We start from the raw sequence: 23,755 nt of genomic DNA on the forward strand, positions 1-23,755 counted from the left end.
CATGTCCTCATCTTGAGGTAAAGTTTATTTTTGTCATGTTACATTTGTCACAAAATTAAAACATTGCAATTCAGTGAAAGCCTAATTATGACTGGAATAAGGGCAATTTCACAGTAAGTGACACAGACTCTGATTTTTCACTGTAAAATGTATGTCAAACAAAAGCCATACTGTTGTTGTTACCAATCTTTGCATATGCACTGTTTTGAGTAAATGTGTTTTTTGTAAAAATGTTCTGTGGAAATTCAAAGTAGTCCTTGTGCATAGAGTTGTATGGTTTAACTTTGCACTCATTGGTTTTTGTTTGAGATACATGTTAAAAAGTGAAAAATCTTATCATGGAAATGGCCGTAATGATCCCTGTCTTCAATAGAGGTGCATGAAAATGGCAGCCCCCATGCACTTACCACAAATTCCTCGTTTTGCTAAATCGCCTGTATTGTACATTGCTCTCTGTTACTCTTTTTTTTTTTTTGTATGGTCATTAGCAGAGTATACATCAACCCAATTTTAGTTTAAACGCAGGCAATTTGTAACATTTGACTGTGCTGATTCATTGGCACATTGAACCATATCGCGCACCGTAGTTTAAAAACAGTGGCTAGTGCTAACGAAGACAGACCACAGCCCGTCGTTTCAAATGGGAACAAAGAGTCATAGTGGGCAGTAGCTAGCGCGTTCTAGCCTACATTTGCATATTCCCGTCAGGGAACGCCTACTTTGTGAAGTGCGCATGTGCAATACCCCAATTTGCCTTTGCACGTCTTCTAAATAATTGTTTTATTGTTCTATCTGTTGTGCTAAAATAATGTCAAATTCTGCCATCTTTATGCACGTTCGCTATTTTCCAAGCAAATTGGGCTACTTTTCGAAAATGTATTGGTCGCGGGTTTTTGGCCTACTTCTAAATTGCACCGCGGCCGCCATGGCATTTCTCTTTAAAAATATATACAATTCACTGTGACCTGTTGCCTGTCAGACAGTGAGGCAAGCTGTTGCTGAGTGAGTGGTGGGGAGGGCCGGAAGGGTGGGTGTGTTGAGAGAGCGCTACAGCTATTGGCTGAGTCACGTGAGCGAGAGGAAAGAGAGCTGCGCGAACGTCGAGACAACCTTTTACCAGTTGTATGTAGGCTATTTAGATTGTCATTATGGAGATCCCTATTTCCATAAAACAGATTAATACGCTAGAACTGATGCACATCAACAAATAAATGGAGACCAAGCACTGGAAAACAACATTGGGCGCACTAGAGCGCATTACATAAATTCGCTCGGTGGTGGTTTAAACTGCATTCTAATGTTGACTTTTCTTCAATGAAACTGTATCAAGCGAAGTGTTTTATGAATGCTCAGTTCTTGGGTCTCGGGGTCTGCTTGCCGGAGTGGAAATTTGAAATGGAAGTTATGGAACTCCCTCGAGTAGTTCTTCTTATTGGGAAAAGTCCTCAATGAAACTGACATTAAATGTGGAGAATGATACATTTGCTTCTCTGTTGGCCATCAAGTAGCCTATTAATTTATATTCCATTGTAGGCTACTATTTGATACAATACATATATTGAAATTACGATATCACTGGGGTCATTGCAAATCAATTTGTGCCACTTGTGTAACCTACCTGGAGCTGGCAAACCAATTTCATAAATAGCCTATAACTTCAGTTTATTGTTGTTGTAGCCTTGTGTTATTATTAATGGACATGTTTGGATAATACAATTTGAAGTTATCAAAGCTCTATCGCAATTGCCGATCAGTTGTTAGAACATTAGATTGACGGGAACAGTAGTCAGATTAGGCTACAGGTTAAAAAAATATATATGCTTGTCAACAACACTGGCAGTTGTTAACAAGCATATTTAATTAATATAAATAATATTCATATTTAATTCAGTGATTGAAATTATGACCCCAGCAGGCTATTGGGAAACACAAGCACTTCTTACCTCGAAATCTATTCATTTTGAATAAATTAGTCTGTTAATTTGAACTAAGCAAGCTGCTAAATCGTTCAGTTTACGTCTTGCCTATATCTTGTCTAGGCTACTGTAGTCTATCTGAAAGAGATGTAGGCCTATCAGGAGCTATAGGCTACCGAGTTTATCCAAGCAAACCATGGCAAAATTGAATTACAATCATAAACTCAGATTTTAATCTGTAGCCTATGCAGTCGATCTCGCAAATGGGCCATTTATAACGGTTTGTAGTCTTAACATCTGGCACATAATAACAGCACAATTGCCAAAAAATAGCCTAACATTTGTTTATGTTCTCCAAGTGTTTCTTGCTCAGAGATTTCGAGATGCTCTGTCCAATTTTCATCACTCAAACTCTCCGGTCGGATTTATCTATAGTTATGCACATGCGCAAAAGGGATTTATTTACAATTATAAAGGGGGTTCGAGCCCTGAATGCTGATTGGCTGAAAGCCGTGGTATATCAGACTGTATACTATGGGTATGTCAAAAATGTACTTTTATGTTGGTAACCAGTTTATAATAGCAATAAGGCACCCTGAGGGTTTGTGGTATATGGCTAATATACCACGGCTAACGGCTGTATCCAGGCATTCCGCGTTGTGTCATGCTTAAGAACAGCCCTTAGCTGTGGTATACTGACCACATACCATATTCCCTTGTGCATTATTGCTTAATCATAGCAGTCAAACAATTTAAATCGACATCCATTGATGAAAAATTATCTGGGGAGTTTAATAAGGGCGAGTTATATTTTCTCTTGCGATATAATCAAATTAGTTTATTCGCAATAAATATTATTTTGATTAAAAAAACAAACTTTGATTCTAATGTAGTTACAAGTTATGTTGATATTCCTTCTTAATTGGCTTGATAACATTATGGAAAAATTGTTTATTGTATAAATGTGGCAACTCCTTTCTTGCTGAAAAAAAGAAAATGGCCCGGTTTTCTGGTCATTGGGCTAGAAATTTTAGCTAGACCTGGCAACCCTGATTTCTCTGTTGTTGCTTGAGGTTCCTTCACAGTTCATACATCATTCATTTGTCATCACACAGTGGAAAGGATAAATGAATGAGAAACTGATAAGCACATTCACACATCATAGAATGATCCTATGTACATCAAGTGCATTCATAGTACAATTTGATTCGAGTTTTTTTGAAGAACCCATACATTTGTTTGCCCTTTTTCACAGGAGGATGCAAACAGACTAAACATTTCACATAAAATACTGAATTTGGTCTGAAACGTTATACACTCCACACACTACAACGACAAACTCAAATACATTTAGAGGTTTCCGGGTTGCTTTAAAATAGCAGGAGGTAACATTTTCTGGATTAATGGGTTGCTTGTGCTGTGGCTGGACAAGATTTGGGATATAGCTGACCATATCTACCAAAACTATGCTAAACGCACACTACAACATACCGATATTCACATAACTATACAAAAATGGATCAACTTCGATAGACTGAAATATTTTGTAAGTGCTTTTCTCACTATTCAGTTTCCATTTGTGCAACTGGAGTCTACCCATCAAAGTAGTCCTCGTTTCCTGGACCATTCAGTGCAAAATTACAACATTCTGTGGAAGTTGACATTGAGTCACCTCTGTAAATTGGGATGGAGATTACAAGACAGGACATATTGTCAGTCACAATATGGTCAATGAAGCACCCATTTTAAGTGGAGGGACAGACCAATACATTACCCAGTTCTGTAGATGGCCCCGTCTCATTAAGAAAACCCTATAAAACACTGTTCATCTGATGTGCAGAGCATTCTTCTTATACAAAGTCATAATGTAAAGCGTTACAATATAATTTATCAGTGTAATACAGCAATCTCAGAAAAAAATACCCTCCAAAGCTAAAAGTCATTTTCACTTCACACTATTATCACATTTAAGCAAATAATCTAAAAGTGCAATCCTCAATCCCATATGACCACCTCAGTCAAGCCCTATCTATCACTGGACGGGTCAAGAGTCTGATCTGCACCAGAATTATAAGGCTCCTATTAACTCTCTACTTCTCCACCCCTGAAATCTGTAACCATCCACAGTAAAGGACCCATGTCACCTTAGGCAGGATATTTCACGTTCATCATCATTTCCTTTACACATGATCACGTACTCTAAAAATCATTAAATTAACGGTTGTAAACAATATGCAATCTCTCAGTCACAGCAGGGTTATCTAGGGTTGCTGCTATGTAACAGTTAAGGCAGTGTGTGTCTGTCTGTGTGTAATGTGGTGCAGAACAAACCTGAGCCCATGTCTTCCTAAAGCAGCAGACACCTCTGCCCCTCCCTCCCTCACCACACCTACCCCAGCCAGTCCCAATTCGCTCCCACTCCTACCCTTGGCCGTAACCCTTTGATGTGTGTAAATCTGTAAGGTGGAAGCAATTCAGTGAAAGCTCCACCACTACACTGATTATCCCGTTCCAGACCCTTCAGATATGTGTAAACATTGAAGGGGTAGGGCCAAGTTGGGACCGGATCTCCACTTTAACTCCCCTCCTCAGCCCACCTGGTGCTCCCCGCGGATGATGTGCGAGGTGAACTGGTAGCGGTCCCGGCTGTGGTGGCCACAGACGCTGCACTGGAAGGGCTGGCGGATGCTGTGGCAGCCCATGTGGATGGTGAACATCACATGGTCCAGGAAGAACATGCGACAGTGCTCACAGCGGAATGACCGCACCGCTCGCCCCTCCCCGTCCACCACCTGTATAGAAGCCTCCCTGGAGATGGGGGGTGTCCCTAAACCGGGGGTTCCTGATCCCTTCACAGTAGTGGGGATGGTGGTGACGATGGGAACGGGGCAGGCCCTGTCTCTTCGCTCTCTTTCTATGTCTGGGTCGTTGGCCTGGCTGGGGTTTGGACGGAGGTGGGTGCGGCTGCGGGGCAGGCCTGGAGATAGGTAACGTAGATGAGGGAGGAGGTGGTGGTTGTTGGAGTTGCTGGCTGGAGCTGTAAACAGCTGCTCCTCTGCTGTGCTCTCCGTGTCGGACTTGTCTTTGAAATCGTGGCAGCCGTTGCTTGGGCCGTTGCTGACAGTGAGCCTGTGGATGTGGCTGTGACCTGAGGGTACATTCTTGTGTCTCTCGCCTGCTTCCCGTCCAGCGAGCTCCATAGACATGGCCACTACCACACCTACACCCTCACCATTTCCAGCTCCACCATTGACCTGGGGACCCAGAGGAGTCAGGTGGCTGTAAACAGAGCTGATGACTGGTCTGGAGTCGGACAGGCAGGCAGGGTAGGGCAGGGGCAGGGCCAGCTGAGGTCGCTTAGACCCAGGGTCCTCACCACCTCCACAGCTGCGGAGGAACCTGCCCCCCATCCCTGCTAACCCTGCAGCACCAGCTTCTCCCTCAAGGTGAGAGGGCAGATCCCCATTCTTAACCTTTTCAGGGCCAGGGGATCGTTCATAAGGTAGATCACGCTTGTTGAACCTCAGGTGCTTTTCTCCTGTAAAGAAAAGGGCACATCCGTGTTGACAACCTCAGATTCATAAGACTGTACCATCACGTTAAAGCAATGTTGGGTTTCAATACCTTCAGGAACATGGAAATATATAAACTGGAGAGAAAAAAACTCACCCAGAAACTTCTGTGGTGTGGACCTCTTGCGTTTGGTGACGCTGTTGACCAGCCTGTCTATGAAGGACAGTTTCTCAGTGGACGGCTGGAGGACAGGCTCTGGCTCAGGCATCGGCTCCATGCCTGGGGACTCCTTCCCTACACAAAACATTACAGACTCTGTTCAAATAGACACTCCATTGACATCATAATGCAAACACAGATCTGTGTCTTCTGGTTCACAGTACACTGACTGGGCCAGTGAGCTCAGATTGAACTAACACAACATGAAGGAGCAAAGTGCATTTCTGCAAGCTTGTGTTGTGTGGATGATGACAGAGTCAATGTGTGTTACCCTGTACATTTTACATTAAGCTGTGTATGTATGTTACCCTGTGCAGTGTGGTCAGTGCTGAATGCTGGCTGATGGTCCTGTAGAATCTTTAGGTAGTTGTGGCAGCGTTCAAGGTGTTCCTCCAGGGTACTCTGCTGCTTGTAGCTACGACCACAGTAACTGCATTTGTAAAGTTTACCCACTGTCAGAGAGGACACTGCAGCACAGAAACACAGCAATTCATGGGTCAATCAATGAGTCATGTATGCTTCTCTTTTGGTCTGTTTTGATAAAATGAGGTCTACAAAATATGACAAGACTACTGATTGTTTCAGAGGGAAGTTAGTTATTCCTGCAAGTAAGTAAAATAAAAAGATACATGTAGTTGTGCATAATTAGAGTTTTATTCAATCATTCAGTACTAGTTCATGACTTAGTCGTTACACTATGTACTTCCCCTTCTCCGTGAATTCCCGAAATTGTTCTATGTTCCACGCCTACGATGTTAAAAAACCTCCAACTCTCCACCGCAACGTTCCAATTACCAAGAGTCGGAGAAACTGACGTCATTTCACCGAAATCCGACATTGTGCAAGTTTGCTTTCTTCGAAAATGAACCTATTTGTTCTGAACAGCAAAGCAGAGACCCACCAAGGCTTGCCTGTCTCTATCAACACCTGTTGAATGCATGTCTACATTAAATTGAAAAACACCAACAGGACATCCTGTTTTGAATACATTTAAATGTCATTTCTTGCACGTGGTAACTTACATTCCTGTAAAGACGATATGTATCTATTTCCTCTGAACCCCACTCTAGAGCTCAATGGACTTTTCTAATGCAATCACTTGCATTGTGCTATAGATTTGTACCTTTTCTAGATGCAAAATGTAGTACGAAGTGTAGACAGTTAATACTGAGAAGTGATGGTATTACATTACTATTACATAACATAGTGAGCTAATACCTTGTTACAACACAATGGGACTGAGGCTGGTTGAGGCTCTATTTCCCATCTGGTCCCACTGAGCCCACTTAGAGCCCAAATGGTCTTACCAGTTTCCTGGCTTGACATTAGAAAGCAGGCTACTGTGTCTTACCAGCGTGTGTGCGGATGTGTCCAGAGAGTGCGTCCCGGCGGCGACAGGCGTAGTTACAGAAGGGACATTTAAAGGCTTTCTCTCCAGAGTGCAGCTTTATGTGGCGCAGCAGGTTCCCCTTCTGGGTGAAAGAGGCTCCACACTGGGTACACTGGAATGGACGCTCACCTGACAATATACACACACACACACACACACACACACACACACACACACACACAGATAGATACACAAACACACAATTCATTCCTCGTTATCCATGTCAATACTATCAAGTTGTAGCAAGGTAGTCGATCCATATTGAATCACCATTTATACAGCTAAGCCAAAGGAGTGAGGCCTATGAGGTCTAACCTGCAGTCTATCCATCCTCACCTGTGTGGCTGCGTTTGTGCACCTTCAGTACATTGGGCCCGATGCAGACCATTCCACACACGTCACATTGGGATGCAGGCTGAGGATTGGCCAGCTCCTCGTAACCCTTTCCTGGTCCTCCCCATACTCCACTCCCCTCTTCTGTCTTGTCCCCTCTGGCATCCCTCTCTCCATCTCTTCTCTCTGGCTGTGGAGAACCTGCAGGCTCATTGTCACTGTACAGTTCTACCTTAATGGAGTTCACTAAGGAAAGTGGAGACGGGAGAGACACTTTGTTCAAAATCATCAGAACTTTTAAAATTGCACTGAAGTAAATCTTTATATATTGAAATACAAATAAAAATGTATCATATGGAAATAATTAATCAAGTGAGATAACTGCCAGTGTTCTTTCAGTCAGTTTTGCATGTGATATATTAAATACAGTACAGTCAATAGGTTACAGAGATCATAGATAGGAGACATACATACACTGTACAAAACATTACGAACACCAGCTCTTTCAATGACATAGACTGACCAGGTGGATCCAGGTGAAAGCTATGATCCCTTATTGATGTCACTTAAATCCACTTCAATCAGTGTAGATGAAGGGGAGGAGACAGGTTAAAGAACGATTTTTAAGCCTTGAGACAATTGAGACATGGAGTGTGTATGTGTGCCATTCAGAGGTTAAATGGGCAAGACAAAATATTTTAGTGCCTTTGTACGGGTTATGGTAGTAAGTGCCAGGCGCACCAGTTTATGTCAATATTAGGAAGGTGTTCTTAATGTTTTGTACACTCAGTGTATAGTGATGACTGACCAATAAGAGATCTGTTTGGAGAGGACTGTTGACTGTTTGGAGTGGTCACTGTTGGAACCCTCAGACCTCCATAGAATTCACATCGCTCCGTCGCTGACTCTCCACCACTGCCTGTGAAGACACACGTACGCACACACACACATACAGTATGCACTCGTACTCCATGTATTGAACAAGCACTAAATATAATTATACCAATTTTGTTACTTCTAATAAATACACTACCGGTCAAAAGTTTTAGAACACCTACTCATTCAAGGGTTTTTCTTTATTTTTACTATTTTCTATATTGTAGAATAATAGTTAAGACATCAAAACTATGAAATAACACATATGGAATCATGTAGTGACCCAAAAAGTGTTAAACAAATCAAAATATATTTTATATTTGAGATTCTTCAAATAACCACCCTTTGCCTTGATGACAGATTTACACACTCTTGGCATTCTCTCAACCAGCTTCATGAAGTAGTCACCTGGAATGCATTTAAATTAACATGTGTGTCTTCTTAAAAGTTAATTTGTGGAATTTCTTTCCTTCTTAATGCGTTTGAGCCAATCAGTTGTGTTGTGACAAGGTAGGGGGTATACAGAAGATAGCCCTATTTGGTAAAAGACCATATTATGGCAAGAATAGCTCAAATAAGCAAAGAGAAACGACAGTCCCTCATTACTTTAAGACATGAAGGTCAGTCAATACGGAAAATATCAAGAACTTTTAAAGTTTCTTCAAGTGCAGTCGCAAAAGCCATCAAGCGCTATGATGAAACTGGCTCTCATGAGGACTGCCACAAGAATGGAAGACCCAGAGTTACCTCTGCTGCAGAGGATAAATTCATTAGAGGTACCAGCCTCAGAAATTGCAGGCCAAATTAATGCTTCACATAGTTCAAGTAACAGACACATCTCAACATCAACTATTCAGAGGAGACTGTGTGAATCAGGCCTTCATGGTCGAATTGCTGCAAAGAAACCACTACTAAAGGACACCAACAAGAAGAAGAGACTTGCTTGGGCCAAGAAACATGAGCAATGGACATTAGACCGGTGGAAATGTGTCCTTGAGAGAATGCCAAGAGTGTGCAAAGCTGTCATCAAGGCAAAGGGTGGCTACTTTGAAGAATCTCAAATATAAAATAGATTTTGATTTGTTTAACACTTTTTTGGTTACTACAGTGGGGAAAAAAAGTATTTAGTCAGTCACCAATTGTGCAAGTTCTCCCACTTAAAAAGATGAGAGAGGTCTGTAATTTTCATCATAGGTACACGTCAACTATGACAGACAAATTGAGAAGAAAAATCCAGAAAGTCACATTGTAGGATTTTTTATGAATTTATTTGCAAATTATGGTGGAAAATAAGTATTTGGTCACCTACAAACAAGCAAGATTTCTGGCTCTCACAGACCTGTAACTTCTTCTTTAAGAGGCTCCTCTGTCCTCCACTCGTTACCTGTATTAATGGCACCTGTTTGAACTTGTTATCAGTATAAAAGACACCTGTCCACAACCTCAAACAGTCACACTCCAAACTCCACTATGGCCAAGACCAAAGAGCTGTCAAAGGACACCAGAAACAAAATTGTAGACCTGCACCAGGCTGGGAAGACTGAATCTGCAATAGGTAAGCAGCTTGAAGAAATCAACTGTGGGAGCAATTATTAGGAAATGGAAGACATACAAGACCACTGATAATCTCCCTTGATCTGGGGCTCCACGCAAGATCTCACCCCGTGGGGTCAAAATGATCACAAGAACGGTGAGCAAAAATCCCAGAACCACACGGGGGGACCTAGTGAATGACCTGCAGAGAGCTGGGACCAAAGTAACAAAGCCTACCATCAGTAACACACTACGCCGCCAGGGACTCAAATCCTGCAGTGCCAGATGTGTCCCCCTGCTTAAGCCAGTACATGTCCAGGCCCGTCTGAAGTTTGCTAGAGTGCATTTGGATGATCCAGAAGAGGATTGGGAGAATGTCATATGGTCAGATGAAACCAAAATATAACTTTTTGGTAAAAACTCAACTCGTCGTGTTTGGAGGACAAAGAATGCTGAGTTGCATACAAAGAACACCATACCTACTGTGAAGCATGGGGGTGGAAACATCATGCTTTGGGGCTGTTTTTCTGAAAAGGGACCAGGACGACTGATCCGTGTAAAGGAAAGAATTAATGGGGCCATGTATCATGAGATTTTGAGTGAAAACCTCCTTCCATCAGCAAGGGCATTGAAGATGAAACGTGGCTGGGTCTTTCAGCATGACAATGATCCCAAACACACCGCCTGGGCAACGAAGGAGTGGCTTCGTAAGAAGCATTTCAAGGTCCTGGAGTGGCCTAGCCAGTCTCCAGATCTCAACCCCATAGAAAATCTTTGGAGGGAGTTGAAAGTCTGTGTTGCCCAGCAACAGCCCCAAAACATCACTGCTCTAGAGGATATCTGCATGGAGGAATGGGCCAAAATACCAGCAACAGTGTGTGAAAACCTTGTGAAGACTTACAGAAAACGTTTGACCTGTGTCATTGCCAACAAAGGGTATATAACAAAGTATTGAGAAACTTTTGTTATTGACCAAATACTTATTTTCCACCATAATTTGCAAATAAATTCATAAAAAATCCTACAATGTGATTTTCTGGATTTTTTTCCCTAATTTTGTCTGTCATAGTTGACGTGTACCTATGATGAAAATTACAGGCCTCTCTTATCTTTTTAAGTGGGAGAACTTGCACAATTGGTGGCTGACTAAATACTTTTTTCCCCCACTGTACATGATTCCTTATGTGTTATTTCATAGTTTTGACATCTTCACTATTATTCTACAATGTAGAAAATAGTAAAAATAAAGAAAAACCCTTGAATGAGTAGGTGTTCGAAAACTTTTGACCGGTAGTGTACTTTCTGGAATAAGACTTGGTAGCACAAGAAACATCCACTGTTTTTTCCATACCTGACATATATGAACGTCCATTGCAGTCATCAGCATTCATTCTCTCACCAGCTGACTATGGCAGAGAGAAAAACAGACAAGTCAGAGCAATGATGTGGTCCCACTCATGAGATATTCTAGCATACAACAATCTTTCATCTTGAGCATGCCCACTTGTCATTCAAATTGATGCCATTTTGGTTACAATTGTATGATGCTCACCATGTTAAATGTATTCTTTATAGCAGCTTTCTTTTTCAAATATCTCTGACTGCAGTAAAAGCAGTAATAAACTGTTTCACACAAGTCTTTGTATTGTGCGTCTAACTGGTACTTTGCTCTAGTCTATCTAGATCACCCATCCTCAGTTGCCAGGAAATGCACATATGAGAAGTTCAACATTTATAGTCAGTGCTGAGGTGTGACACTTGAACTCTCCTCCCTCCTCCACCACATACCCAGGAAATGTGGGGTACATGTTTTATCACATTTCTCTGGTTTATCATCATGATAGATAAATCAAACAATCATTTTATTATTCTCATATATTTTAAATGTTGCTAATTCTAATCAAACCCACAGTTAACATTTTGGTTACTGATCCTGGTGGGGCCAATATAAAGCTATCCATCCATCAGCACGAGGATGGACACATGCAGCAGACAGCAGAGGTGGAGACAGCAAGAGGATGGACACATGGAGCAGACAGCAGAGGTTGAGACAGCAAGAGGATGGACACATGGAGCAGACAGCAGAGGTGGAGACAGCAAGAGGATGGACACATGGAGCAGACAGCAGAGGTGGAGACAGCAAGAGGATGGACACATGGAGCAGACAGCAGAGGTGGAGACAGCAAGAGGATGGACACATGGAGCAGACAGCAGAGGTTGAGACAGCAAGAGGATGGACACATGGAGCAGACAGCAGAGGTGGAGACAGCAAGAGGATGGACACATGGAGCAGACAGCAGAGGTGGAGACAGCAAGAGGATGGACACATGGAGCAGACAGCAGAGGTGGAGACAGCAAGAGGATGGACACATGGAGCAGACAGCAGAGGTGGAGACAGCAAGAGGATGGACACATGGAGCAGACAGCAGAGGTGGAGACAGCAAGAGGATGGACACATGGAGCAGACAGCAGAGGTGGAGACAGCAAGAGGATGGACACATGGAGCAGACAGCAGAGGTGGAGACAGCAAGAGGATGGACACATGGAGCAGACAGCAGAGGTGGAGACAGATAGAACATTTATTGGCAGTGCAGAAGCAACAGCTGTGTAATCATTAGCCAAACAGTTTTGCAACTAAAACGAGAGATTATATTGGACAAATGCAGGTAGGTCCCTCCCGTTTCGTTTGCTTCCGTTGAAGAAACGTTTTGCAACAGAATCGGCATAATGAATACGCTACCTCCCAGCCTTTGGTACCGCCGGTGCACCAATCATATTAATGGAAGACATTCCTGGGGTGAATTCATTACGGAAACCATTTACCCTTTAGAACCAAACGGAAGCAAACAGAGCAAAACGAGAGTTTCTGTTGGACAAATTCAGGTAGGTCCCGCCCCTTTTCGTTCCGTTTGCTTCCGTTCAAGAAACGTTTTGCAACAGAATCGGTGGAATGAATATGCCCCTGACATTCGTCTCGTGTTCCCATGTAACTGTGCTGGCTATGATGGAACAAGCTGATGATGGAACGTGACAGGTTAATAAGGGCGCGGTACATTCATATTGGTGCAAACAAGCATCAAAAGTCAACACAAATGCCATTTAGATGGGCACTTCCCCGATTGATGCAGCTGTCATCCGAAAATGACATGTCAGTCAAAGTAAAGGAATAATGTTTCTTCTGAGACGTTGCTATTGCACCCACCACCTAAACTAGGCTGGATACATTACATTTTTAACAACGCTTTTTTCTGATAAACACTAGTTCATTGCATCCGCCGTGGAGCCCAGTTTCATAATATTCCCATATGTCCCAACTGCTTGCCGTAATTTTGAAGTAATCGCGAAAAAAAAACAGGCCTTGCCAGCTCTTATTAGTTATATTGAGCACCGTGGCACCAACTCGCTTTCCGAACGTTCTATTCCCAGCCCATTGTTCTACGTCACAATGCCTGCTTCGCTATTGTTGGCAATGAGACGTGACCACGTTGAACTCGGAGGCTTACTTCAGGTAATTTATTATAACACGGTTACGGTTACTTCGTGAGCAAGCTCACTTTTCGCCTGGGTACACGTTGTTGTGACCCACAGTGCTAAAGATGGCTGGCGCATAGCCATCAAACGTTAGACATTTTCTGGCCATGGTTAACCATATATTTTTTCCGAAAAAGGTGTAACCCTGAACAAAACGCACGTCCCTGTACTCTTTTTCAAGATGTGGCCGATTTTAACAGCCAGAAGACATTTTTTTATTAAGGAATTACCTTCTTTTTTTTGACGATTTGTTGTTTGTAAGTGGCTGCTGGGTAATTTGATTTGCGTTGAAATCGGTTTGTTCGTAGGCATCGAATTGAGCGAATGCTGCACAGGTTTACTGAGTTGCAAACCAAATGGATAGGTCTAGCTCATTGATTTGTAGATCTGACATAATTGCTACCTCAGATTATGAGCCTAGCAAGTGTCGCGAGTGAGTTATGTAGTACGCACAGAAGGCCACAGTGAGGCGCAAGAGAGCTATAAACCCATATTCTTTTCCCCCCTTAAAAAACCTAACCCTAGGTATAACCTATTTTAGCCTTAACCATAGCCCTGATTGGTAACACAATGCACCTATAGCTGTAATGGTCACCATTTTTTTAACTCTAACTCTAACCCTGACTTGTAACACGATGCACCTATAGCTGTAATGGTCACGGTAATCCTAACCCTAACTCTAACCCTGACTTGTAACACGATATAGCTGTAATGGTCACCCTTTTTCTAACCCTAACTTGTAACACAATGCACCTATAGCTGTAATGGTCACAGTAATTCTAACCCTAACACTAACTGTAACCCTGACTGGTAACACAATGCACCTACAGCTGTAATGGTAACCCTACCCCTAACAGTAACCCTAAACCTGACTGGTAAAGCAAGTCCAGAAATTGGATACACTTTATTTCCCAGCTGCCTCACCAATGTCTTTATGTGAATTAATCACTTTTAATTGCTAAATATTTCCAATAGATGGCAGCATAAGACCATGAAGCATCAGTTATAGGCTATAGCAGCAAATGATTGACATAAAATAGCATGTAACCAAAGACTGTGTCCCATGATTTTCTAAAATGGTTCCTCATTACTTTACATATACATACATACATACATACATACATACATACATACATACATACATACATACATACATTACATACATACATACATATAGGGCCCCGTGTAGCTCAGTTGGTAGAGCATGGTGCTTATTTCCCTCATTAAAATGCAAATCAATTTATAACATTTTTGACATGCGTTTTTCTGGATTTTTCTGTTGTTATTCTGTCTCTCACTGTTCAAATAAACCTACCATTAAAATTATAGCCTGATCATTTCTTTGTCAGTGGGCAAACGTACAAAATCAGCAGGGGATCAAATACTTTTTTCCCTCACTGTGTATGTGTATATATATATATATAAATAATACACACACACACACACACACACACACACACACACACACACATACATACAGTTGAAGTCGGAAGTTTACATACACTTAGGTTGAAGTCATTAAAACTTGTTTTTCAACCACTCCACACATTTCTTGTTAACAAACTAGAGTTTTGGCAAGTCGGTTAGGACATCTACTTTGTGCATGACACAAGTAATTTTTCCAACAATTGTTTACAGACAGATTATTTCACTTATAATTCACTTTATCATAATTCCAGTGGGTCAGAAGTTTACATACACTAAGTTGACCTTTAAACAGCTTGAAAAATTCCAGAAAATGATGTCATGGCTTTAGAAGCTTCTGATAGGCTAATTGACATAATTTGAGTCAATTGGAGGTGTACCTGTGGATGTATTTCAAGGCCTACCTTCAAACTCAGTGCCTTTTTGCTTGACATCATGGGAAAATCAAAAAATAAATCAGCCAAGACCTCAGAAAAACAATTGTAGACCTCCACAAGTCTGGTTCATCCTTGGGAGCAATTTCCAAACGCCTGAAGGTACCACGTTCATCTGTACAAACAATAGTATGCAAGTATAAACACCATGGGACCACGCAGCCTTCATACCGCTCAGGAAGGAGACGCGTTCTGTCTCCTAGAGATGAACGTACTTTGGTGCGAAAAGTGCAAATCAATCCCAGAACAACAGCAAAGGACCTTGTGAAGATGCTGGAGGAAACAGGTACAAAACTATCTATATCCACAGTAAAACAAGTCCTATATCGACATAACCTGAAAGGCCGCTCAGCAAGGAAGAAGCCACTGCTCCAAAACCGCCATAAAAAAGCCAGACTACGGTTTGCAACTGCACATGGGGACAAAGATCATACTTTTTGGAGAAATGTCCTCTGGTCTGATGAAACAAAAATAGAACTGTTTGGCCATAACAGTTCTATATGTTTGGAGGAAAAACGGGGTGGCTTGCAAGCCGAAGAACACCATCCCAACTTTGAAGCACGGGGTGGCACCCTCATGCTGTGGGGGTGCTTTGCTGCAGGAGGGACTGGTACACTTCACAAAATAGATGGCATCATGAGGAAGGAAAATTATGTGGATATATTGAAGCAACATCTCAAGACATCAGTAAGGAAGTTAAAGCTTGGTCGCAAATGGGTCTTCCAAATGGACAATGACCCCAAGCATACTTCCAAAGTTGTGGCAAAATGTCTTAAGGACAACAAAGTCAAGGTATTGGAGTGGCCATCACAAAGCCCTGACCTCAATCCTATAGAAAATGTGTGGCCAGAATTGAAAAAGCGTGTGCGAGCAAGGAGGCCTACAAACCTGACTCAGTTACACCAGTTCTGTCAGGAGGAATGGGCCAAAATTCACCAAACTTATTGTGGGAAGCTTGTGGAAGGCTACCCGAAACGTTTGACCCAAGTTAAACAATTTAAAGGCAACGCTACCAAATACTAATTGAGTGTATGTAAACTTCTGACCCACTGGGAATGTGATGAAATAAATAAAAGCAAATAAATAATTCTCTCTACTATTATTCTGCCATTTCACATTCTTAAAATAAAGTGGTGATCCTAAATGACCTAAACTAGGAATTTTTACTAGGATTAAATGTCAGGAATGGTGAAAAACTGAGTTTAAATGTATTTGCCTAAGGTGTATGTAAACTTCCGACTTCAACTATATATATATACTGAGGGAAAAAAGTATTTGATCCCCTGCTGATTTTGTACTTTTGCCCACTGACAAATAAATTATCAGTCTATAATTTTAATGGTAGGTTTATTTGAACAGTGAGAGACAGAATAACAACAGAAAAATCCAGAAAAATGCATGTCAAAAATGTTATAAATTGATTTGCATTTTAATTAGGGAAATAAGTATTTGACCCCCTCTCAAATCAGAAAGATTTCTGGCTCCCAGGTGTCTTTTATACAGGTAACGAGCTGAGATTAGGAGCACACTCTTAAAGGGAGTGCTCCTAATCTCAGCTTGTTACCTGTATAAAAGACACCTGTCCACAGAAGCAATCAATCAATCAGATTCCAAACTCTCCACCATGGCCAAGACCAAAGAGCTCTCCAAGGATGTCAGGGACAAGATTGTAGACCTACACAAGGCTGGAATGGGCTACAAGACCATCGGTGAGAGGTGACAACAGTTGGTGCGATTATTCGCAAATGGAAGAAACACAAAGTAACTGTCAATCTCCCTCGGCCTGGGGCTCCATGCAAGATCTCACCTCGTGGAGTTGCAATGATCATGAGAACGGTGAGGAATCAGCCCAGAACTACACGGGAGGATATTGTCAATGATCTCAAGGCAGCTGGCACCATAGTCACCAAGAAAACAATTGGTAACACACTACGCCGTGAAGGACTGAAATCCTGCAGCGCCCGCAAGGTCCCCCTGCTCAAGAAAGCACATATACAGGCCCGTCTGAAGTTTGCCAATGAACATCTGAATGATTCAGAGGAGAACTGGGTGAAAGTGTTGTGGTCAGATGAGACCAAAATCGAGCTCTTTGGCATCAACTCAACTCGCCGTGTTTGGAGGAGGAGGAATGCTGCCTATGACCCAAAGAACACCATCCCCACCGTCATACATGGAGTTGGAAACATTATGCTTTGGGGGTGTTTTTCTGCTAAGGGGACAGGACAACTTCACCGCATCAAAAGGGACGATGGACAGGGCCATGTACCGTTAAATCTTGGGTGAGAACCTCCTTCCCTCAGCCAGGGCATTGAAAATGGGTCGTGGATGGGTATTCCAGCATGACAATGACCCAAAACACACGGCCAAGGCAACAAAGGAGTGGCTCAAGAAGAAGCACATTAAGGTCCTGGAGTGGCCTAGCCAGTCTCCAGACCTTAATCCCATAGAAAATCTGTGGAGGGAGCTGAAGGTTCGAGTTGCCAAACGTCAGCCTCGAAACCTTAATGACTTGGAGAAGATCTGCAAAGAGGAGTAGAACAAAATCCCTCCTGAGATGTGTGCAAACCTGGTGGCCAACTACAAGAAACGTCTGACCTCTGTGATTGCCAACAAGGGTTTTGCCACCAAGTACTAAGTCATGTTTTGCAGAGGGGTCAAATACTTATTTCCCTCATTAAAATGCAAATCGATGTATACATTTTTTGACATGCATTTTTCTTGATTATTTTGTTATTATTCTGTCTCTCACTGTTCAAATAAACCTACCATTAAAATTATAGACTGATCATGTCTTTGTCAGTGGGCAAACGTACAAAATCAGCAGGGGATCAAATATATATATATACAGTGGGGGAAAAAAGTATTTAGTCAGCCACCAATTGTGCAAGTTCTCCCACTTAAAAAGATGAGAGAGGCCTGTAATCTTCATCATAGGTACACGTCAACTATGACAGACAAATTGAGAAGAAAAAAATCCAGAAAATCACATTGTAGGATTTTTTATGAATTTATTTGCTAATTATGGTGGAAAATAAGTATTTGGTCACCTACAAACAAGCAAGATTTCTGGCTCTCACAGACCTGTAACTTCTTCTTTAAGAGGCTCCTCTGTCCTCCACTCGTTACCTGTATTAATGGCACCTGTTTGAACTTGTTATCAGTATAAAAGACACCTGTCCACAACCTCAAACAGTCACACTCCAAACTCCACTATGGCCAAGACCAAAGAGCTGTCAAAGGACACCAGAAACAAAATTGTATACCTGCACCAGGCTGGGAAGACTGAATCTGCAATAGGTAAGCAGCTTGGTTTGAAGAAATCAACTGTGGGAGCAATTATTAGGAAATGGAAGACATACAAGACCACTGATAATCTCCCTCGATCTGGGGCTCCACGCAAGATCTCACCCCGTGGGGTCAAAATGATCACAAGAACGGTGAGCAAAAATCCCAGAACCACACAGGGGGACCTAGTGAATGACCTGCAGAGAGCTGGGACCAAAGTAACAAAGCCTACTATCAGTAACACACTACGCCACCAGGGACTCAAATCCTGCAGTGCAAGACGTGTCCCCCTGCTTAAGCCAGTACATGTCCAGGCTCGTCTGAAGTTTGCTAGAGTGCATTTGGATGATCCAGAAGAGGATTGGGAGAATGTCATATGGTCAGATGTAACCAAAATAGAACTTTTTGGTAAAAACTCAACTCGTCGTGTTTGGAGGACAAAGAATGCTGAGTTGCATCCAAAGAACACCATACCTACTGTGAAGCATGGGGGTGGAAACATCATGCTTTGGGGCTGTTTTTCTGCAAAGGGACCGGGACGACTGATCCGTGTAAAGGAAAGAATGAATGGGGCCATGTATCGTGAGATTTTGAGTGAAAACCTCCTACCATCAGCAAGGGCATTGAAGATGAAACGTGGCTGGGTCTTTCAGCATGACAATGATCCAAAACACACCGCCCGGGCAACGAAGGAGTGGCTTCGTAAGAAGCATTTCAAGGTCCTGGAGTGGCCTAGCCAGTCTCCAGATCTCAACCCCATAGAAAATCTTTGGAGGGAGTTGAAAGTCTGTGTTGCCCAGCGACAGCCCCAAAACATCACTGCTCTAGAGGAGATCTGCATGGAGGAATGGGCCAAAATACCAGCAACAGTGTGTGAAAACCTTGTGAAGACTTACAGAAAACGTTTGACCTGTGTCATTGCCAACAAAGGGTATATAAAAGTATTGAGAAACTTTTGTTATTGACCAAATACTTATTTTCCACCATAATTTGCAAATAAATTCATTAAAAATCCTACAATGCGATTTTCTGGATTTTTTTTTCTCATTTTGTCTGTCATAGTTGACGTGTACCTATGATGAAAATTACAGGCCTCTCATCTTTTTAAGTGGGCGAACATGCACAATTGGTGGCTGACTAAATACTTTTTTACCCCACTGTATATACAGTGGTGTGAAAAAGTGTTTGCCCACGTCCTGATTTGTTTGCATGTTTGTCACACTTAAATGTTTCAGATCATTAAACAAATTTAAATATTAGTCAAAGATAACACAAGTAAACACAAAATGCAGTTTTGAAATGAAGGTTGTTATTATTAAGGGAAAACAAAATCCAAACCTACATGGCCCTGTGTGAAAAAGTGTTTGCCCCCCCTGTTATAACACCTGAGTTCAATTCCTCTAGCCACGCCCAGGCCTGATTACTGCCACACCTGTTCTCAATCAAGGAATCACTTAAATAGGACCTGCCTGACAAAGTGAAGTAGATCAAAAGATCCTCAAAAGCTAGACATCATGCCGAGATCCAAAGAAATTCAGGAACAAATGAGAAAGAAAGTAATTGAGATCCATCAGTCTGGAAAAGGTTATAAAGCCATTTCTAAAGCTTTGGGACTCCAGCGAACCACAGTGAGAGCCATTATCCACAAATGTCGAAAACATGGAACAGTGCTGAACCTTCCCAGGAGTGGCCGGCCGACCAAAATTACCCCAAGAGCGCAGCGACAACTCATCCAAGAGGTCACAAAATACCCCACAACAACATCCAAAGAGCTGCAGGCCTCACTTGCCTCAGTTAAGGTCAGTGTTCATGACTCCACCATAAGAAAGAGACTGGGCAACAATGGCCTGCATGGCAGAGTTCCAAGACGAAAACCACTGCTGAGCAAAAATAACATTAAGGCTCGTCTCATTTTTGCCAGAAAACATCTTGATGATCCCCAAGACCTTTTGGAAAATACTCTGTGGACTGACGAGACAAAAGTTGGAACTTTTTCGAAGGTGTGTGTCCCATTACATCTGGCGTAAAAGTAACACCGCATTTCAGAAAAAGAACATCATACCAACAGTAAAATATGGTGGTGGTAGTGTGATGGTGTGGGCCTGTTTTGCTGCTTCAGGACCTGGAAGACTTGCTGTGATAAATGGAACCATGAATTCTGCTGTCTACCAAAAAATCCTGAAGGAGAATATCCGGCCATCTGTTCGTAACCTCAAGCTGAAGCGAACTTGGGTTCTGCAGCAGGACAATGATCCAAAACACACCAGCAAGTCCACCTCTGAATGGCTGAAGAAAAACAAAATGGAGACTTTGGAGTGGCCTAGTCAAAGTCCTGACCTGAATCCTATTGCGATGCTGTGGCATGACCTTAAAAAGGCAGTTCATGCTCAAACTCTCCAATGTGGCTGAATTACAACAATTCTGCAAAGATGAGTGGGCCAAAATTCCTCCACAGCGCTGTAAAAGACTCATTGCAAGTTATCGCAAACGCTTGATTGCAGCTAAGGGTGGCCCAACCAGTTATTAGGTTGTAGGGGGCAATCACTTTTTCACACAGGGCCATGTGGGTTTGGATTTTGTTTTCCCTTAATAGTAACAACCTTCATTTCAAAACTATTTTTGACAAATATTTACATTTGTTTGATGATCTGAAACATTTAAGTGTGACAAACATGAAATCAGGCAAACACTTTTTCACACCACTGTATATGTGTGTGTACATATATATACACACACAAGTCATTTAGCAGACGCTCTTATCCAGAGCGACTTACAGTTAGTGAGTGCATACATTATTATTATTTTTTTCATACTGGCCCCCCGTGGGAATCGAACCCACAACCCTGGCGTTGCAAGCGCGATGCTCTACCAACTGAGCTACAAGGGACTACACACACCCACACATATATACACATATCCATGTCCATGTCCATATATATATATATATATATCTCGTATTAGGCCTGTGTTGCTTTTGGGAGGGCAAAAAATAAATAACCAGTAGGTATTGAACCCCGGCCAAATAATCACCAGTCAGATGCGCAACTCTAGTATACATGCATCATATAACCATCTTAATATCTCTTGTAACAGAAAACACAAAAGATTGCATCTTCAACAGCCCGCGAATAAATTACATCACGCAACCCTCGCAGTTAACAAATTTACCTTAACATGCCCTTCGCTTGCGCGAGAAGACAGAGTGATCGCTGCCGCTGACAGTACGAGCTTTTGGCGGGCCTTGTAGAGTTGGCTACTTGTGCGAGAAGGCAGAGCGGCTCGATGCTGGTTGATGAATTTGACAATGAGTGTACTAGGAAAATACGTTTTTGTCGACCAGAGGTGACTGAATTAATGTTCAGGCTTATTGATAATCGTTATAGTAATGAAGTATAATTTCAAAACATGAGTATAAAAACAGGTAATAATAAACATGACTCATCATTATATTACTTCACAGTAATCTGTTACAAGCTTTTTCAGTCCTTCCTCTTGTGTTAGCAGTGTGGAAACGGACAGAAAAAGAGCGCGGGAGTTTTCCTGTGAAGGAAAGGGATGGGGGTGGGGGGGAGTGGTGTATCCAGGTAGAAAACTGAGCTTCTGAAATGTCATTTGTGGTCTTATGCTGCCATCTATTGGAATGATTTACTAATTGCAGTTCATTCATTTTCTTTAACAATCTGATCATACCATCAAAGTTTCTATACATAAGGTCACTGAATAAAGTGTATATCCTTACTGAAGTAGTAATTACTCAGAATGGTTATATATAAAATATTTGCTAGTTCATTTTATCACTTACAACCATAAAATAAAAATTATTTTAAGAACACTTTCTTTACATGGGTAACATTATATGCCAAAGTAACACCCCCTTAACATATAAACACAGACACTGGACACAGAACATTTGCTTTTTTTAAATAAATCTGGTAGCTCTTAAAAGAGCCTTCGCTGAGATTCAGGTGTGCTGCCTGTCATGTCATCAGAGAAGTAAATCTGTGAATAATGAGAAGTTAATAAGTTATTGCCACGCTTTCACATAGAGGCCTAGTTCAAACCACAAAATGTATAATACAAAAAAGGCAAATAGTAAGCTGGTTAAATAAACTTTCAGACTGCCATTGTTTTGGGGAAATAGGGACATGTCTGTCTATTTCGCCAAATATCTCAAAATGTATGTATTTTATTGGTTTGAAGTTCTACACCATTTTAAAATCAGGTTAACCTATTATTTATAATTATGTAAATTTGGGCAGCTTATAATGCTGTTACCAATTGCTGGTAGTTAAAACGTCAAACAAACAAAAATACTCTTGGGACTCTGAGGTCGTCCCATTGTTTCCTATAGGGGAAATATATATATGTCTGTTTATTTCACTAAATAACTCGCAATGTGTATTTTGATTTTTTCAAGTCAGACACCATTTTAATCAGGATAATCTCCTCTTTCTAATTATGTAAGGCTTGGCAGCGTACTCCGTTGTCATCAAAAGCTAGCATTTCAAATGTAAAAAAGTATACATTATTGTTGGAACTCTGAGGCTGCCCCATTGTTTCCCTATGGGAAAATACTACACAGACATATGTCTATTTCGCCAAATATCTCGCAATGTGTATATTTTGATTTTTTCAAGTAGGACATCATTTTAATCAGGATAATCTCCTCTTTCTAATTATGTAAGGCTGGGCAGCGTACTCCACTGTCATCGATCGCTAACCAGAAATAGTCAGAAGTTGCCATTATTTTCCAACTTCCTCATTATGCAGACATAGGCACACTTGGCACCATTGAGGTGCCGATGTTTACTTTCTACACGAGTTGTTATTTTTCAGTTTCGTCCTAAGAACAGATTGTAGTAGTAAAATTAAAAGGTATACATTTTTTGGTGCCATTTATGGAAAATTGAATTCTAAGGATCATTCCATTCAAAAGAGGCTAAGGGAAGGTTCGTTTCAATTCATTTGCTATGGCCTCGCGCTAGTGTTCCAGCTCAACCAACGCTCTTTGGCCGTTTTTCAGTGAAATTTGATTCGTTCTATTGTCCAGCCTACCTAAACTAGCCCGAAACACATCCTTGCCAACATTTTACTTTCTTTGACTAAACGCTGTTGTTAACAAGTGCGTCACCCTCTTCCTTACCTGGCGAACGACTATTGTTGTAGTTTTTAAATGTCAGAATATCTGTTTGTTGTCTCTGGCGACGGCAGCATCTCCGGGTCTGTCTTTTACCTGACAACTTCCGGGCCCATGTTGGGACCGTGCAACCCGGGATCCTTGGGACCTCCACAACCCATTG

The 23,755-nt window shown here is 41.8% G+C and overlaps 1 protein-coding gene across 2 annotated transcripts; it reads right to left on the reverse strand.

Moving 5' to 3' along the window:
- Positions 1 to 484: 484 nt before the first annotated feature.
- On the reverse strand, positions 485 to 23,752 carry LOC311149990 (zinc finger protein Eos-like). Of its 2 annotated transcripts, none has more exons than XM_084187223.1 (8): positions 23,599 to 23,752; positions 11,132 to 11,186; positions 8,180 to 8,290; positions 7,375 to 7,617; positions 7,000 to 7,167; positions 5,957 to 6,115; positions 5,586 to 5,723; positions 485 to 5,454 (listed from the first exon to the last, which is right to left on the reverse strand). In XM_084187223.1, the coding sequence occupies exons 2-8, from the start codon at positions 11,169 to 11,171 to the stop codon at positions 4,505 to 4,507; spliced, it is 1,809 nt and encodes a 602-aa protein (XP_084043349.1). In that variant the 5' UTR covers positions 11,172 to 11,186; positions 23,599 to 23,752; the 3' UTR covers positions 485 to 4,504. The 2 variants fall into 2 exon arrangements, with proteins under 2 accessions (XP_084043349.1, XP_084043348.1); XM_084187222.1 differs by lacking the exon at positions 23,599 to 23,752 and adding an exon at positions 21,624 to 21,935.
- Between the last annotated feature and the right edge of the window lie 3 nt (positions 23,753 to 23,755).

Source organism: Coregonus lavaretus, assembly GCF_964263955.1.
Source record: "Coregonus lavaretus genome assembly, chromosome: 22".
NCBI lineage: Eukaryota > Metazoa > Chordata > Actinopteri > Salmoniformes > Salmonidae > Coregonus > Coregonus lavaretus.

Bases quoted from the DNA above. Each gene is read 5' to 3' on its own strand.
- LOC311149990 (XM_084187223.1), bottom strand. From the start codon at position 11,171: ATGAATGCTGATGACTGCAATGGACGTTCATATATGTCAG. The intron at 8,291-11,131 runs GTATGGAAAAAA...GTGTCTTCACAG, and splicing joins TGGACGTTCATATATGTCAG to GCAGTGGTGGAGAGTCAGCG. The intron at 7,168-7,374 runs GTGAGGATGGAT...GTATATTGTCAG, and splicing joins GCACAAACGCAGCCACACAG to GTGAGCGTCCATTCCAGTGT.